The sequence below is a fragment of the Capsicum annuum genome, chromosome 9 (genome assembly GCF_002878395.1).
Source record: "Capsicum annuum cultivar UCD-10X-F1 chromosome 9, UCD10Xv1.1, whole genome shotgun sequence".
Taxonomy (NCBI): domain Eukaryota; kingdom Viridiplantae; phylum Streptophyta; class Magnoliopsida; order Solanales; family Solanaceae; genus Capsicum; species Capsicum annuum.
Genome location: NC_061119.1, coordinates 669,107 through 688,398, shown reverse-complemented (window position 1 = coordinate 688,398; position 19,292 = coordinate 669,107). Strand labels below are relative to the sequence as shown.

The window sequence follows — 19,292 nt, the reverse complement described above, 5'->3', positions numbered from 1 at the left end:
GACCAATTGGCGATGTCAAGTGCCAATTTGGCGATGGAGATGACAAATTGATGCAGGGGAGGAGATCAACCAAAATATCCATGGGCTTTTAATCATTTGGAATCGCGATTGGGCTCATTTTATAATAAATAGATCATGACTATAAATAGCTAGTATTTCTCTTATTTTAAAAATAAAGGATTTTTGATGAGTTTACTCTTGAGAATATTTATTGAGCTTATTGAAAGTTTCGTTGATTGTCTAGAAACATTGATTGTGAGTGGGTTCAATTCCTCTCACGGTCTTCATAGGATTTATGTGCTGATATTAAGGTTGCGTTTGAGGACCTTGGTTTAATATATCATTAGTTTGCCTATGTTCCTTCTTTTGTGTCTGTCTATTTATCGTCTTTCCTTTTGATTTCCTTGCTTTGTATTCGTTTTCGTGTTTTATATCGTGACACTCTGCCTCCAACATAGTAGTGCAGTTTGTGTATATCTCACCCTCTCCAAATCATACTTTGTAGGATCACTCTGAGTATATTGTTGCTATCGTTGTTGTCGAGAAATAATTTGACTAATCTTCATAGTTAAACTGAATTAAAATAATTCAAAAATTTAACAAACAACATCATACCTAGTTGTGTATTCACAAAAAGTGAGTCTAATATATGTAGTTCTTACCTCACCTCAGAGATGAGGTACAAAGATTGTTTTTGATAGACTTTCGGCTTAAGACTCTAAATTGTATGTCGAGTAAACATATTTTAAAATATTGATAAAAAATTAAGTAATTTGACTTTCAAAAAATAAAACGTAACAAATTTTTTGAGACTGAAAAAATATAAACTCTATTTTATAGTATATATTTGAAAATATATGTCACTTTATTTGTATTCATCTATTACCCAAGACGCATCCACGAGCGCTTTTCAGATTATGAGTTGTGTTATAAATCAATTGTGAAAGCAACTCAATTAATCTGGTGAACGCTTATACTTTTAACCAGGAATCAATTAACACCTCTTAATCAACAACAACAATAATAATATACTCATTATATTCTCATCAAGCGGATGTTGGGAGGTAAGCGTACGCAGGCCATACCACTATCTCATAGGTGAGAGAGAGAGAGATTCCAATAGATCCCAGACTCAAGATAAAATAATTTAGATAAAAAATAGTAGAAGAGCAAGATATAATAAAAATTATTACACCCAATAATATCATAAATAAGATTTACTAAATGATATAGCAAATGATACTTCATTATGAAATAATACTAATATTATAACTACTAACATGAATAACAAAGTCGTTCTACCTGCAAATTAACCTCTCTCAATCAAGACATGAACAAAAAAAAAAAAAAACTTAATATTTTGCTTTCGTTAAAAGTTAAAACCCACCTATCATAATCCTCAACTTAATTCATAAATCACTAAATAATTAAATTCTCATCTACAAATTAAAATTTTATTCTATATAAAAAGTATATGCACATAATGCATTTACTATTAAAAAGTGGGACCCATCTTTAGTAATCCTCATCCATTGATTAACTAGTAAAGTAATCTCAACCGTTCAAAATGAAGCTGGACTACCTCTATATAATCCTGAGCCTGCATTCATCAACAAAACGGTGGTTGGGTGACAGCTCAATGGACCAAAGTGGCGTCGTCACCTTTCGCCACCGTCGATCGTCGCCGTCCTCCGATCGCTTGCTCGGCGTCTTCTCTCCTCCGCCGCTTGACAGTACAATCTCCGCCGCTGGAGCCGGCGATGAGCTGAACGAAGATGAAGTTTTCTGGACCGGAGACTTCACTGAAAGCTCTACTTCCCCTTCACGCCGGCAGACTTTCCGGCAGCCAGAGAAATTTGGTATACTCGCTGCATTGCCTGAGGATGAGGATCATCATAATCACCGGAAAGTTGCTAACCGTCCCGTTGTTTATCGGAAACCTTCGATAACTTCATCTACGATTTCATCTTCGCCTATTTCGCGAGCGTTTCCTACTATTCCGAAACCTAAATTGGATAGAGAAACCAGTTATAGTAAGCCGATAATGAAGAAGTTCCAGCATTCGGTTCCAGTGAACGTGCCGATGATGATGATGCCGAAGAAGGCAACGAGTAACGGTGACCTTGCTGACGTGGAAGTTGATGATGATGATGATGAGATGCTTCCGCCGCATGAGATTGTAGCTAGAGGATCATCTAGATCACCTAAAACAACGTTCTCTGTGCTTGAAGGAGTGGGAAGAACACTCAAAGGAAGAGATCTTCGTCGAGTTCGGAATGCTGTTTTTCGCCAAACAGGTTTTCTAGATTGAATTGATTAACCAACAGTTCAATTGATTTTGAAGTGAATTTATACATATTGTTGATGAATCTGGACTGAGCTGAAGTGAAATTTTCTAGCTAATTTTCAGTCATGGAGTTCATCATTAGTTCCATATGTTTATTCATCAGTTTATGGGGATTTATGGGAGTTGAAAAATATTATTCTAGGAAATTTTGGTGTACATTTGGCAATGGAGGACAAGAGAATTTTAATGGAATATAGTTTTTTGTTGGATTTTTATACGATTGTGATTGGAAGAACTTCATTATCTGTGAATTGTGATCAAATTTATCTTTTTTTATGGGTTTAAAGTAGGATTCTGTTTGCTGTTCTTATGTTTTGCTGTAATTCGGTATATGAATTGCTATATGCTATGTAAATTCTCCTGTACTTGTTAACTTTATTGGAATTTCAATATGCAGCTTGGTTTGAAGATGTAACTACCATTAGATAGATGATTTATGATTTTGAAGCAGAGCCTCGGAGTAACTGGTAAAGTTGTTGCCATGTGACCTGCGGGAAGTCACGTGTTCACGTCGTGGAAACAGCCTCTTGCAGAAATGCAGGGCATGGTCGTATACAATAGATCCTTGTGGTCTGGCCCTTGCCCCGACCCTGCGCATAGAGGGACATTTAGTGCATCCGGGCTGCTTTTTTTGTTCATGTTTCAGGATTTTGGCGGGTGATAAAACGTTAATCCGTCCAAGTGATATATAATTCAGTCATAATACCTTGGGCTCACTTCAATTTGTGATTCCTTCTTTGAAAATGTATAGAATTGAAGAATACAAACAGTTGGCTTGCGAGCTTTGCAATGGGATAATTTCCCTTGGTGTTCTTTGTCAACCAGTTTGACATGTCCAGAGCATGGAGTTTGTATGGTCATAGACAGATAACCTCCAGCCATTCATGTAGAGATTTACATCAAAGACTGACGCCGTTGTCATGTTCCTTTAACTGCAGTAAGTTTTGGTTGTTCATCGTAAGATACACTTTAGTTAAGCGCGTCCTCTTCAGGTAGTTGCCTTCCTAGTTGAAGTGTGTTCATCTCCATCCGTCACATGGTGCCATGTATAGTTTACATCTTATGCATTTCACTGGGGCCTTGCAAATTATTTGATTTGATCATATATTTACAATTTCATGGTACACATATAGACTTTTCAAACTGGTCGAGTGATTACTATAGTGAAAGACTCTGTGGCTCCTCCCTCGAAACGACTATAATAGGGGAATCGTTTTAATCACCATTTTATTATCTTGCAGTTTCCCTGTCTAGTTGAATTGTCTATCAATCATGCCGTTCGTCAACATTTGGTGCATTTCAACTGCTACACTAGTTGATTGAGACTTTTTACTACTAGATGACTTCTGTGCCTGCTGTCTTAAGTTACACCAACTTGCAAGTCATCTTCGACTCCTAGTTTTCAATTCTTAAAGGAGTTAATCTTCAATGATTGGATCAAGTGCTTATCTCTCGATGTTAGCTAGCTAAACTTCTCTATTTTCATTCCAGCATTGGAAAGAAATGTGTAGGTGTGCGGGATGCCATGAGCTTATCTCTCAATGTTAGCTAGTTAACCTTCTCTATTTTCAAACTCATGTGAATGTTTGACCATTACATGCAGCTTGCTTTGACAATGATGAAGAACGCGACCTCATTTCTGCAGCTCAAAGTTTCACTTGAAAAGAAATAGTAAGTGCAATCCAATTATCAAAATTAATCAGACAATGAAAAAGAGAAACCATCTTAAAATCAAAGAAAAAAAAACACCTTCTCTTTTTGTCAAAAACGTATCATTTTCCTTTCCTGCAAATCACAATAAAAAGGGGAAAGAGAGGGTGTGAACTCACCAGAGAAGTTGCTGGCGCGGTTTGTGCGTAAAAATGGTGTAATATAATTATGTATAATGTCGCATATGCTTAAAAATGGACTACAGGTGGGCTCTCGCTGATATTGTAACTGAAATTGCACACGGGCCAAAACAAATTTGTTCAAATAATACTATATGGGATAATTTTCTCATACATAATAATCATTCAAAACAAAGTATAGTGTTTCATGTGAATGGATCTTTGATCAAAATGAAATAAGCTGAAATGGGTCAATACCACTAGAAGCCCATCAACAAATTGGGTGTCTCAACGAACCTCCTTACCCGATCTCTATTTGTCAAACAAGTCGTAATTGAGAGGGCGTTTATCCGATCTCATTTTATGTATCACGGACGAGAAGTTTAAAAAATAAATAATGACTTTATATAGGTTACAAAATTACTTCTTTTAAAATCACTTTAATATTATTTTTTGAGATCTAGTAATGATAAAATGAAAATTAATTATCAAATAAAAAAATATTACATTTCTTTTGACATGAACGAAAAAAAAAATATGTCACATAAATTAAAATAAAATATAATAATTATAAAAAATGTGTTAGTACTATATTATTTTGTGATCGAATATATAAAAAGAAAAATAGGAAAAAAATGTCATATAAATAGTTAGCTACCCACTCCCTTCACATTACTCGTAGCTTTTCAGCTCCCTCGTAAAAACGGGGCACGAGCACAAACTCGCAAGCTTGATGGCTATGTCTATATAATTATTCGAAAATCTTAGTAGCTCAATTAGTAAATTATTTGAATTTTTGCGTTATCGGTGTGAGTTGAAATACACAAATTATTCAAAAATGGGGATAAAAGAGTTGAAGGGTGCGTTAATGTTTGTGTGCAATGGAGAATTCTGGAGAATGGGCGTTATTTGGACTATTTCTCTCATTCGATCATACTTTAACCTGTTTTTACAAACGCATTTCGCCCGGAAATCCAAATTGTATGATCGTTCTCCACCGTCAGTATCATCAGCTAGTGCTTCTATCAGAAAGCCCCTCTGTATAATTACTGGTGTAAGTTTATTCTACGCTTTTTTTTCTCTCTCGTTTGGGGCCTTAGAGTAATTGGTAAAGTTACGACTTCAAGCAATGGAAATAGCATCTTGCAAAAATACACGTTAAGGATTCCTGGGGCATAGCAGGAGTTTTAGTGCACCAGGATGTCTTTTTTGTAGTTTGTGTTAGTATTTGAAGGAGAAGCTCAAAGTAGCTGTAAAGTTGTTGCCACCTGACATCGTTCAAGCCGTGAAAACGGCCTCTTGCAAAAATGCAAGTAAGTTGTTGCCACCTGACATCGTTCAAGCCGTGAAAACGGCCTCTTGCAAAAATGCAAGTAATGATGCATGTACAATAGACCCTTGTGGTCCGGCTCCTTGCTGGATTCCGTGCATACGGAGAGTTTTAGTGCATCAGACTGTCTTTTTCTGTAGTTTATGCTGGTTGTTGAAGGAAGTCTTGAAAAAATTGGTAAAATTGTTGCCATGTGATCAGGAGATTACTTGTTCAAGCCATGGACACAACCTCTTGCAGAAATGCTGGGTAAGACTGTGTACAATAGAACTTGCGCATAGCGGGAGCTTTAGTGTGCGGGACTTCTTTTTGTTTTGCTTATGTTGGTAGTTCTATGTGATTATGTTCCAACCTATGTCATACTAACTGTTCATTTTTGCCTACTGTATACACATTTAATGGTAAATGATTTTGGTACACTGGTACACAGAGTTATTTTTAATCAGCTTGCCATCAGCCTCAATTTTGTGTATGCAATTAAATCTTTATGGGGATTAGCTAGCCATTTTTTTTTTCTTGAACAACCGTGGTGTTCAGGCTACTTAACACCTCCCACCAGCAATGCGTACCAACAATGAGTACCAGGTAACTCTATCCACCCAGGGTAGGACAAATGGGGGAAGATGTGACCTAGTGGTTTTGTTTCTATTGAGATTTGAACCTCAGACCTCATGGTTCTCAATCACTTGATTGACCACGAGGTCACACCCTTGGGTGCTAAGGGCATTAGCTATTTTATGAAAGAACTTTGTGTATTCTTGTTGGCTATCGCTATGTCTGAGCCATAGATATCTGAACTTTTGTTACCAAGAAAGTCATTTCGGCTTAATCAATTTTTTCTTCCAGTATTGGTTTCATACCCTAGTGCTATGTGCTATATGTGCAAATTGCTACAAGCTATTTATGCTTCACATTACCATCTGTGTCTTGTTCTTATTGGCGTTAATTTGCAATTATTTGCAGGCCACATCTGGTTTGGGTGCTGCTGTTTCCTATGCCCTTGCTAAAGAAGGCTATTACATTGTTCTTGGTAGGCTTCTCAATCCGTGCTTCCCTGATACAATTAAAAAATGTAATGCCATTCTAATTTTATTTATACTTGTTAAAAGATCAAATGTGTGCATGGAGAAGCGCTCTCCAAGAGAACTACGCTGCAAACTTACAATTCTATTGATTTATGAATTCAAGGAGATGTTTTGGTTAAGGTATATGTCAAGAGTGCAATATGATATTTGTTAAATTCAACCCTTTGTTATCCCCAGTAGCTGATGTGGCATCTGCTCCACACAAATGGAGATTGTCAAACATTATTACCTAGGTTGACAATTTTGTGTCATTGGTGTGCTTTCTATCTAATTCTCTTACCTATAAGGAGTAACTTACGGATGTAATTGCGTTCATATTTTAACTGCTTTCCTACTAGCTGATGAACTTCATTTTTACATTTGAGTCCTCTAAGGTTTGTAGCTCATTGACAAGAATCATGATTCTTGGATGACTTAATGACATGATTTACATGCTGACTGAGAAAACAAATCTTATTTAGTCATGGCATGATATTTCTATTGCGAGTATATTTTTGAAAGATGCTTTGATGTCTCTCTTCCGTGCAACCATTTTCTTTGCAATACATGAATGATGAGAATATCTTTAGTCTTAAAGGTTTCATTATGTCATTTAGATGCTGATGTGGTCCAGAGGCTCTTTTTAATGTGCCCTTAGGAGCAATGCTCGTGATTTGCTAATTTTCATGGAAGCAAGTCTTTAAGATAAGAACCTATTCACATTTTTACAGTCTCACTTCATGAAATCTGAGAAAGAGGAGCAAGATAGGGAAGCCCAAATATCTATGACACGTCATCACACTTCGCCAAAAATTATCTGATTGTTGCCTTTTCTTTCAAGAAATAAGGGTCTTGTCATTATACAGGATTTTCATTAGAGCTGAGCATTGCATAGGAGGAGGAAAGACACATAGAGCTGCAGTTTTAATTTCTCTTTTAAGGGGCTAATCATGGGTCTTCATTCTTAAGTAAAACGCTACCTTTTCATTCCCCATCTTTTCTTATTTTCAGATTGTATTTTGTTGGAGAATTTCATAGTGTTTGAATTCATTAGGAACAGTTTCTTTCCTTACCGTTTACATCTTGGAGTAGCTTTTCCTTGCTAAGAAATTGCATAGAAGAATTCTGATACCGTGGTAGTTGGTCTTGATTACTGTAAGGTAAGGTGAAGTGCTACCCTCTCCTTTTTCTTTCACATATTTATCATAGGGCCTCTAGTCATTTTATATCTTTGGTTATATTCAGAGGTTGCTTCAATCTTCAGGAATTGCCTTGGCTTATCACATGGTCTGGAAAACAAATCCTGTGAAGTATAGTAGCTGTGCAATTAGAGCATTTTTTTGGGGGGTGTTGGGTGGGGGTGGGAGGAGAGTTTGATGTAAGAAAAGGAACCCTCTTAAGACTGTGAAGTATGGCTTTTTGTTGATAAACTGTCTGGCAAAGAAATTTGGGAAGAAAATTCTGTTTTCCGTGTGGGATATTGATGATATCACTTTACAGTGGTGAGGTGCACTAATTAGTTCCCATTTCCTACATCTTCTTGCTTTCTTGTTGTCTTAGACCAGGAATATTCTTGTTTTTTATATTTAGTATCTTAAACTGTTCCATGTAGCAAATTGCTTTTCTGGTGATTTTAGTAAATTGTTTTCTGTAGTATTAGAAATCAATTCAGCAGAAGGCTACTTTTGTTCCAATTACATTTGCAACGTTTTTTTTTCTTTTAACTGTCGGCAGTTTTTAGTGAAACCTTCACACCTCTAAGTCGATGCTAGTATGGTTTGACTGACCCACTAATACTTGCAGCTGGAAGGTCATTGGACTCATTGTCAAAGGTATTGTAATTGAGTCATTGGCTTTCATCAACCTCATTCTTATTCTGCTTTAAGATATTCTCATTGTTATATTTCACAGATTGTGTCTGAAATCCAAGAACAGATAGATGATGCTTTTGTAAAAGCTTTTCAGGTTGATTTGTCATCATACAAGTCAATCTTGAGCTTCAAACTATCTCTTCAACAGTGGCTGTTGGACTCAGATCTGCATTGCTCTATCCAGCTCCTAATAAATAATGCTGGAATCCTTGCCACATCATACAGAATCACTGCAGAACAATGTGATAAGTAAACTCCCAAATCTTTATATTTTCCTTTTCTTCATTGTGGTTTTTTATCCTTGCAATCTAAGTTGCTCGGACTCGGGTGCGGGTGTCCGATACGGGTACGGATCTAGAGGTCGGATCCTTCACTGTCTCAATTTAAAGATTCGGGGATATGGATCTAGGGATGGATACGGGTGCGGGGATTCGGCGAAAAATAATGTAAATATCTAAAAATAGAGTTATAAAACATAAATTTTAAGATATTATGTGGAAAACTTAAGGAGAAAATATTTTTCAAGAAGAAAATCCTAAAAGGAGATAAAAAGAAAAGCAATAACATAGAAATTTTCTATATACAAGGTATTCTATTTTCTTCAATTTCACCTTAGCTTTTATTTTGATTATAGAATTTCTTAAATTGGCTGGACTTTTCTAGTCAATTTTGGTCAAAGTACCCAAAATCGGTTGACCATTTCGGGTACTGATCCCACACCCACACCCATGTCGTGTCGACACGGGTGCGGCGCCGAAAGTGAAGAGTCCGAGTAACTTAGCTTGCAATAGGTTGGATTGTGCATTCTTCTCAAGAAAAACTGAAAATATATGCATTTCATCCTTTATTCTTATGGAAAAACTCTTTCTACTAATCCTTGCACTGATGGAACAGACAAAATTTTACAGAGCTATGAAACACAATATAGAATAGCACTTTAATCGACACTATTTATCCCAACTACACTTATCAGATAGGCTTAGAAGAATGTTCTTGTGATTTAGATAATGCTTCATCAAAATTAACACCCTTCACTTGCCTTTAATGCACAACAAACTTCACATTGTGCCTTAATTTGTTACGATCCTGCATTAGTGAGTTGCATGACAAACTTGGCACCTGTAGCACTGATAGGAGCTAACCTCTGTCTCTCTCTCCTGTTTTTCTCTGATTACTATGAGGATTGCAATGATCCTAAGAAACATAAATTATGTGCTAATTGAACATTCCTATTTTTTTCTGCAGGATGATGTCAACTAATTATATTGGTCCATTTTGTCTTACAAAACTGCTTTTGCCGCTTCTAGAACAGAGTCATATCCCTTCTCGTGTTGTTAATGTTACATCATTCACGCATCGGAGTGGTAGGTATAATTCCTATGCTATAAGTAATCTGTAGACTTAATGTTTATCATCATGGACACTCGATGTGTAAATAGAAAAAATGTTGGCTTGTGTCAAAATTCAAAAGCCTATGTAAATTACTCTAGTGCATTTTATGTTGCTTCATATGTTCATATGTGTTAATTTCTTTGACAGTCTTCATTTTATTCCTCTATACTATATTCTTCAGTGTTAGGACCACTATCCTGTCATTTTAAAGTTTTTTAGCTGATTACAACTCAGCCTTCGCGATCCGTGGAAAAAGGTTTCCTGAGATAATGAGCTAGATTATTATAATTCTTCATCTTTAAATGGAGAGATGCAATTGGAACACAGTTTGTGTTAGTAAAGTCACTGCTAAGAGTGCTGCTTGTATCCTGTTCGTTTATTTTTTTTTTCCTGCAGTGTAGTGTAAATTGATGAGGGTAGTTTTGTTGATTATTGAACTAGAACTGCAATTGTAATTTTGCATTTCCTACTCTTGATTGATAGTGTCTAGCATGGAGGTCACGGGGGAAACAATATCTGGGCAGTGTTTTTCAAAATTAAGTTCCTATCCATTTGCTCATGTATATGAGTATTCCAAATGTAAGTTGAATTTTCCAGATTAAAGTAACCATTGCTATCTTTGAGCTCATTGGCATCTAAAAACTCTAGCCATTTCCCTTGCAGTATGCCTTCTGCTCTTCACATATGAGCTTCATCGGCAAGTTGGTCTGGTGGAGAAATCGCACAGTGTCTCTGTCATGTATGTTTGTATTCTCCTTTATCAAACATATGTTAGGTTCTCTATTTCATCTCATAAGTTGTTATGCTTATCGATTTAATTCTATACCTTTCAAGAGTGAGTTTGTATATTAAAGTAAAGCTTATCTTTTCTTTTGGTTTGTACAGGTTAATTTATATTGTCCTACGGCGTCATTTGTTTGTCCATATCTAGTTACCTAGAAACCAAATTGTAGGCTAATTCTTTTTTCACGTTTATGCATCTGTTTAAATTTAAACTAAGCTTTTCTGGGTGTAACATACTAGATGCATGACAAAGAGAGCGGAACTATGATACCTTCTGAAGAGGATATTGATTTCAAGAGTAGTGTTCGTACACTATGCGTGCTTATAATACTTCAAAGGATCATATGTGGTATAAACCATGGGGACTGTGGACTGCTTCAGTTGTAGGGTTGTGAAGCATCTAGTACTAGTAGTCTCTATGATTTTCTGCAATAGAATAATAGATGTCATGTTGTGTTCACTTAGTCTTCGTTTATGAAATATGCATTTTCGTGGCCATTGAGAACATAACTGAGGTGTTCAGGCAGAATTTTGTCTAAATTGCAGTTGATGGGTGGGCAGCTAATTTAGATCTTTCCTTTGCTATCTATGACATATTTGGAAAGTAATCGAGTCTGTGATACCTGAATTTGTCAGCTAAAGTAAAGTGGTTTTGGAGCAAAGAGTGTGTAAAAGAAAATTGCTCCACTTTAATCTACTTTCAGCTTCGCTATTGCCTGCCTCTCAGTCAGGAACAACCATTGGATTTGCAATGAAACTGCGATTGTGGAGACCAGTGAAATGTTTGTTACTTTAATCTTTTTAGCTTCTAATATTTCTTTCTAACTTTTAAGCTTCTTATCTAATTTTTAGTAAGTTAGATCATGTAGTCCTAACTAATTGAAGAACTCTCTATATGCATCTTGAGTGGTAATTTTATTTTCCTGAACACTTCTATTTTGGTTTCTGGAATGATGAAGTGCTGCCGATCCTGGAGTAGTGAAAACCAACATTATGCGAGAAATTCCGTCATGCCTCTCATGTTTAGCATACTACGTTTTGAAACTTTTGGGGCTTTTGCAGTCTCCTGAAGTAGGAATTGACTCTATTCTAGATGCAGTACATGCGCCACCGGTGAGTCTGTCCTATTTTCTGTTTTGTGCTATGTATCAATTGGCTCTCAATTATTGGTTCATTTATTTGATTTAATTGCCTGTTTGGTTAATGTCTACAATTTTCTCAAAGAAGCGGAAGCACAATATTCTTTGGAACTTGTTTCTCTATGAAATTAGGCTAATGTATTCATATAGTTGATGAATTCCTCTCATTTAATATTTTTAATGAAGAGTAATGGTCCTTCGCAGAAGAAATTCTGCTATTTCAATACAGAATGGGATTGACAAATCATGTGGATTGTGAAACATCTTATAATAAAGACTGAATGTAGACTTATAAAAAAGTAGAATAAAATAAAGAGTTTAGGAGAGTGGCATGGCAGTGATACGCTAATCCATTAGGTATAATGAGATTCACTCGGTACTTGTTGATTGAAAGCTGATGTGGATGGGATCCTAGTCACTCTCCTCGGTACTTGTAATACACGGGATTACACTGTGTGCACCAAATAGAAATTAGATATAAGAGAGTAGAGAATTTTCCTCAAATACAGAGTCATATTCAGTCCCTCTCTTTCCTTCCATATTATCCACATTCGGACTAAAGGGGCAACATCCCACGCCCTTGATCTTCTCGTCCTGCTTTTAGATGTCCAACTGTACTACGTCTCTGTTACTGTACCATGCATCACTGACTGTATTTTGAAACAGTTCAGGACCATCCTCCGCAGACCCAACACCTCCTTACAATGTACCCTGAACCAATCCACATAAAGTACTGATATAATAACCTTTATCTTCCTCAGGTTCTCCATTGTCTGTCATCTTTGATAATCAAGCAAAAAACAATTATCTATTGTGGTCAATGACTCAAGAATTTTTTTTTTGAATTGTGGATTTCTCCCAATGATGAATATATCTGGGCTCATGAATCCATGGTAAGAGTCAAATTTTGATATAATAAGTTAAAATAGCCCATTCTTAACTCACCTTAGTGGTTTGGATTGAATGGAGCTCAGTTCTCCCTTTATAATATGTGGCGTAGCTATTTGGAATGTTTTTTGTGGTAAAAATAGGGAAATACCCGTTTTGGTGCTTTCTTGATAACTGGTCGCATAAGCGATACTATATAGATCATGTTATATTCTCTACACTATAAGGCGATCGCTATAGCGATCACTCCAGCACTATAGCAATCTCGTTGAATTTTGTCAGCACGTTACACTGTACACTACTGCCTCATCTGAGGCCTTACCCTCTGTGCATGCTGTAGCGACCGACTCATGCTCTAACAATCCAGTATAATTCCTTGATCACTCTAGCAATCGTGTAGCCCTCAGCTACTGTCCAAGGGCGGATTTATGGTGCAGGTGAACCCATGTTTTCTCCTTCTAACTAGTATTGTATGTACATATTTTCTAGAATTTCTCCACCCATGCTCCAAAAAAGCTATATGGTGGACTTGGTGGAATGCTGAATCATATTTACCTAGGGGAACAGGGATCAATTCCCCCTTACTACTTCCTTTTTTCTCCCTTTTTAGTGGTGCACCATATTACAAAAATTCTAGATCTGCCTCTGCTACTGTCGATTTGGCTTTTTACCCCGGTCGGGCTGCTACGACACGCATGCTATAACTATTGTTGCATGCTATAGGGTGCTTCTATTATTTTGCCTACTTATGTACCGACCAATTGAAACCAATATAATCTTCCCCAAGTGCATAGCCGATAGCTTCCCCTTATAATCAATGTCCAACACGCTCCTAAGTCCTATCAAACTTGAAATGAATATACGTATGTTCATGCCATGTAATACATAATCCACGGATGCAAGTACATTCACAAGACAAAGTATTACAAGTATTCTACAAATGTGCAGTTTACTCTTATGAGTTGCATGTCATTTATGAGATAAATACAACTAAAACACATCGATATCTTCCTTTTTACATGTTAACCCTATGAAACTTTATTAACCATTGTGTAGTGACATATTTGTTTCATCTCTCTTCAGCCAATATTCATACTAAACTACCTCTTTCTCTTCATCTTTTCACTGAATCTATCCTCAGATTTTAGGATCTTGATTTCACCGTACATCACAGAATGGGTGCTTATTGGAACATCTTATAATTGCTATACTCATTAGCTGCTTTATGCATCTAGTTATTGGAACATACTTCGTCGATTTCATCTTGAATTGTGATTATATGTTCTTGTCTCTTATCTGGGGTTCCTCATGCTTTGATGGATGTACCAGGAAACCTCGGGAGTATACTTCTTCGGAGGAAATGGTAGAACTCTAAGATCTTCTCGGCTTTCTTATAACTCCAAACTCACAAAGGATCTCTGGGATGCTTCGTCTCAAATTTTCCTTGAACGTCAGCTTGCTTCCCAGGATACAACTTGACCAGAGACATTAAACCTGATAACTTTCCTCCAATTAGGTATGAAGCATAAACTTGAGTTTTGATATAAGAAATTATAAATTTCTTTTCTATAATTTTGAAAGAGGTTCAAAGTTAGTATCTTGATGTTTTAATTGAGTAATCTTTGTAAGTCTTGTTTATGTTACAAGTAATTAAAGACAAGAAATCAGCCATTATAAAATATTTAGCATCCTTTCCCAATATTAGTCATTCTTTTACTCTCTATAGTCTATACTACTTAAACCAAGTATACTAGCAAACTCTTAGCTACCTAAACTTGCTTGTAATGTAATCAATCATGGGTAAGAATAATGAGTGTGTCAAATAAGCGAGCTGGGCTGAACTTGGACGAGTTAAAATATGTTGAGTTAAGAATACGCTGGTACGAGCTACCCAAAGGTAATTTGCTCTGAAGTGGGTTGGGTTAAGATGTGCTCGCAGCTTTTGCCACCCCTTGCTAAGATACAACTTAGCCTTCTAAACTTTGGTTTTGGGATAAGTTGTTCCTTATCCTTCGTACCAAACGAGCCCCAAGAGTTATATCACTACGATTGTGTAATGAATACTATTATTTATACACCTAAAAAAGCTTTGAGATTCTGCATGAAAACCAAAACACCCCGTTATCATTTTGTTTTCAAGGGTATTTTTTCATCTTATATCAATTTTGATACATTTTTTTTATATAATTATACCTATTCTGCGTTGAGTTTAATGGGTGCCGGAGCACCACCAATTTAAACCTAGGACCGCCTCTGGTTGAACACCATGAGGTTTCAAGGTTCAATTTCCAATTTCCATCAGAGACAAAAATATTAGGTGATTTCTTCCCATCTTTTCTAGGCTTGACGGACAAAGTTACCCAATACCTATGACAAGATATATCGTAAAATTAATCGAGTTGTATGCACGTTGACCCGAACACCACGATTATCAGAAAAGAGATGTATTCCTATGCGCACACGTGATTGGTGATGGGTTAAAAACGATGTTTTTGTTTTGTAGTCAAATATCTGCACTTAGACATGATAAATAAGAAGGAATTTTTCAGTGGAGACTTCAAGGTCAAGATGTTAACTATAAGACAAAATGTTGAAAAGTACATTGTTTTTTATAGTGATGGAGGGAATAAGATTATGATTTTCCCAACATGTTTTTTTTTTTTTTTTTTTTTAAATAATTGAAAGAGTGGAAATCACGCTCAGATTTGTGGTCACAACAAAGGTAAAATGTCACGCCTCAATCTAATATTAAGAATAGTTAAGGTCAATTTTACGAATTTTCATTTCATATTTTTCATTTTTATTCATTCTTTATTGATTATAGCTTCATCTCTGAAAAGCTTTCTTCCCTTGTCCTAAATAAGCTCCATCTTGGCTCGCTTTTGTATCTGTTTCGCTCCATTGTCATCCCTGTCTAGACGTGACGATGACTAGTAGTTCACATGAAGTTGCTTGGCATTTTTCTTTCTTGTGAAGTTAAGAGGTACATGTGCAATTAATATGTGGAAAATTAGGAAGCATATACCATTAAGACTATTCTCAATTATTTGTTTGTTCACTAAGATGATGTTGGTAGAAAATTTGAAGCAATTTCTCATGAATTTCCTTTTCCAAGCAAGTGAAAGTCACCCACATAAGAAAAGAAAAGGACAAAAGTATGAGGCATCTCGTGGAATTAATCGAGATATGTGAAAATTGGACCGAATAGCACGATTGTTAAAAAAAAGAGTGGGAGAGGAGAAGCATTTTGCGTGATTGCACTTTAGGATGATGTGTAATATAAGTAGATCTTCACACAAATACTAATGATTTTGATTTGTCAACTCGAAGGTGAGCTAGAAATAACTTGAAAATAATTTTATTGTTGGTTCCGTTTGATAACAAAAGAAAAGAATTATTAATTGACGAGGCACATGAATACAAAAAGTAAGAACATCTATTGGTGAACACGTATCTACACATAATTCATGGGGGTAAAAATTAATGTGTGTGACTGAGATTTCAACATTGATGAATCGAAGCCGTAACAATATTGTTTTCTTTGCCCGTCCTATCCGCTCTTAGTCAGCTAACTCAAAACCACAAAATTAGTCCGATATGTTGTTTTCTATCCATAATAACTTTTCACGAAATCATTCATCAACGACTAATCAGCTTGCCATAAAGTTCAAGTGAGTTTACTATAAATTAAGTAGTAACTCTAAACAAATTGGTTGTAAATTATAATGGACTACCACATAATATTGGAACATTATATGCACTACTTGAAATTTCAATCACATCAACCAAGTTCAACTCATAAATTAGATGGGGACACTAAAACTCTCAATTTATATTTATAAAATTCATCTCTATCAAGTGATACATAAATGTAATAACGTTGAGATGACATTCGACAAGCATAACTTTTGCCGAAGCATGAGGAATTTAGGGATGAGAAAATTAGCTTGTGAAGATGCGACTCACTGCCAAACGAGTTAATAATTTGTTCAATTATTAATTCAACTCATGTTAATTTTCCCATTTAATCTATTTAAAAATTATATTTACTTGTAGCTCGAATCCTTCTATGAAAAATCTTTGTCAATATATATTTAAAAATATATTTTACGTTTGGTATGTGTTATAGCCAGAGTTTTTTTTTTAAAAAAATATTGCTCAGATAATAATAATTTAGAAAGAAAAAAAAATACAAAGAATTTAAACCTTGATAGTAAAAGCTGAGTGAATTAAATTATAACTCATCGTTTTAACTTATTTCGACCCATTTTATTTCAACATAAATATGCTTTAGACCGATTAAAAACTTTTTTATTTTAACTAATAATCTAAATTTAACTCAATCCGTCTATTTATCGTAACAATATCAAATGGCCCAAGAGAGGAAACCTCTATCATGGATACCCCAAATGAGGCCTGTGGCCCATCATCACAACCATAAAGATAACAACATGAATAGTCATTTATTAGTATTTAGACGTAACGTTTCACTTATAAAACTTGAAACTTTATATCAACGATTATAGAGATATATTCAAAAATAGCTCGTGAACGTCATTTTATCGAACAAACATTAATATAAAATTTGAAAAACATGGACTATAGCCCAACGATTATTCTCTACGAATTATATTAGTGGTAATCCTCAAATAAAAATGTTTACCTAAGGTAAATATGATCTAATACTATAAAAATTATTTATATTGTTGATGTATATCAGTTAAACTCAATTGCTACTATATAGTATGTCTATTTAATGGCCAAGATAGAATTTGTTAAATATAAAGAATTAAATACGATACAAAATTTAGTAAATTCAGTATCTAATTTATAAAAATAAAAAAGGATAACCCGATACACTAAAACTATCGCTATGCACGGTGTTCGAGGAAAGGATTCACCACAAGGATGTATTGTACGCAGTCTTATCCTATATTTCTGCCAGAGGCTCTTACAATATCTAATTTATATACATAAAAAAATATTTAATCTTATATATTAAATAATTCTCGGATGAAAGAGGTCCAAATGAATCCCTTAGCTATGCCTACGGTCTAATAGGTAACTAGACAGTAAAGTGGCATATATATATATATATATATACATTCTTCAGATCATTACTGCAACAACAACAACGATATTGCAGTCAAATTTTATAAGTGGGGTCTGGAAGCGTAAAATGTACATAAACTTTATCGCATATTTCATAGAGATAAAAAAATTATTTCTGATAAAACATTCGGCTTAAGTGGTACCTACCAAACAGGTTGGAAAAAACTTAATGCATATAACTAAAATTGGTATCAATTATCAAATTTAAACAATTTCCATTTCCTCTTTAGATGGTCAAAGGAGATTGAGCATTTATTAATGCTAATAAATCTCTCCACAAACTAAATAATTTCCACTTCAAGTATAATAATTTAATATTACAATTCTCCTTCACATTTTTTTTTTTAATTTTTATTAATTATTGGAGTTGAACTATTATATTATTACCTATTGTTGCCGCAAATTAAACATAGTGTTGACCAATATTTGATTCCATTTTCTACAACTTCTATCTAATTGAAAAAATCAACTAAATCAGTTTGGTCTACGCTATATTTAATTAGCAAAGTGGTATTTTTTTATTTTTTTTATAGATGTATTTATAGTTGCCTAAAGTATTACTTATTAATTATTGAGTTGAAATAATACATTTTACGTATTATAGTCGCAAACATAGGGTTGACCAACTGATTTAATTGGACTTTATTTAATTCTATTTCTACAATTTCTATCTAATTGTTGACAAATGACTTCTAATTGTAGAAAATATTAGGGTTTGACAACAACTTATAAATTAACCCTTTTATAAAAGATATATATAATCACATTTTCGGATGAGAGAGTTTAGTCTACGAAGGGTTTGGGTTATCAATTCCACACATGCCGCAGAGAAAATAATATACTTATAGATACACAATAAATATTTTTGAAAGAAGCGGTATTTCGTGACATTCACTTCTATTAATGTGCTACTTTTATATAAATCTACAACTATATTTTTTTTTTTAAATGTGAATTATGTAACTTCAAAAAATAATACATATCATGTGATATAACAAGTGAAGAATGATTTGATTATATAGTGTATAAAATAATTTACATTGACGTTGATTACAATAAAATAGGGAGACAAGATGTGACAAAGATTCCTATTTGACGTTAAATAGGATTCCATGCATTTGACGCGGTATAATATATATATATATATATATATATATATATATATATAAGTGGGATAAGCAGCACGTCTTCGACATGTCTGCTTTTACTGCTTCAGCTACTTCAATCGTAATTTTACTATATTATTCCTTAATTTTTAGTTTTTAAAAATTAACTTGATATCTTATATGAAAGGCCCATTTTTTTTTTCATAAGTATTTTTTATAGTAATTTTATTATATCACTTCTAATTAGTTGTTATGTCATTTAAGACATGTCTTCTTCGCTTCTTCAATGGTGATTTTATTATATGACCCTAATTAATTATTAAGGTCACATAAGAAAATTAATAATATTTCATAAATGGACACAAAATGATATGTCAACATAAAACATTTGATTGACTGTCGAAATTATATTAGTGCCATATAGGTTGACT

General features: G+C 34.6%; 2 protein-coding genes across 3 annotated transcripts; both read left to right on the top strand.

Moving 5' to 3' along the window:
* Positions 1-1,567: 1,567 nt before the first annotated feature.
* Positions 1,568-2,311, top strand: LOC107843269. The gene has a single exon (XM_016687539.2). It carries the CDS (start codon positions 1,568-1,570, stop codon positions 2,309-2,311), a length of 744 nt encoding a protein of 247 aa, XP_016543025.2.
* Positions 2,312-4,811: 2,500 nt separating this feature from the next.
* LOC107843270 (dehydrogenase/reductase SDR family member on chromosome X) lies at positions 4,812-14,342 on the top strand. Of its 2 annotated transcripts, none has more exons than XM_016687540.2 (9): positions 4,812-5,230; positions 6,470-6,536; positions 8,374-8,402; positions 8,482-8,690; positions 9,687-9,805; positions 10,317-10,412; positions 10,497-10,572; positions 11,576-11,729; positions 13,973-14,342. In XM_016687540.2, exons 1-9 carry the CDS (start codon positions 5,015-5,017, stop codon positions 14,120-14,122), a joined length of 1,116 nt encoding a protein of 371 aa, XP_016543026.1. In that variant the 5' UTR covers positions 4,812-5,014; the 3' UTR covers positions 14,123-14,342. The 2 variants fall into 2 exon arrangements, with proteins under 2 accessions (XP_016543026.1, XP_047251860.1); XM_047395904.1 differs by having other exon boundaries at positions 4,833-5,230; positions 10,482-10,572.
* Positions 14,343-19,292: the final 4,950 nt, after the last annotated feature.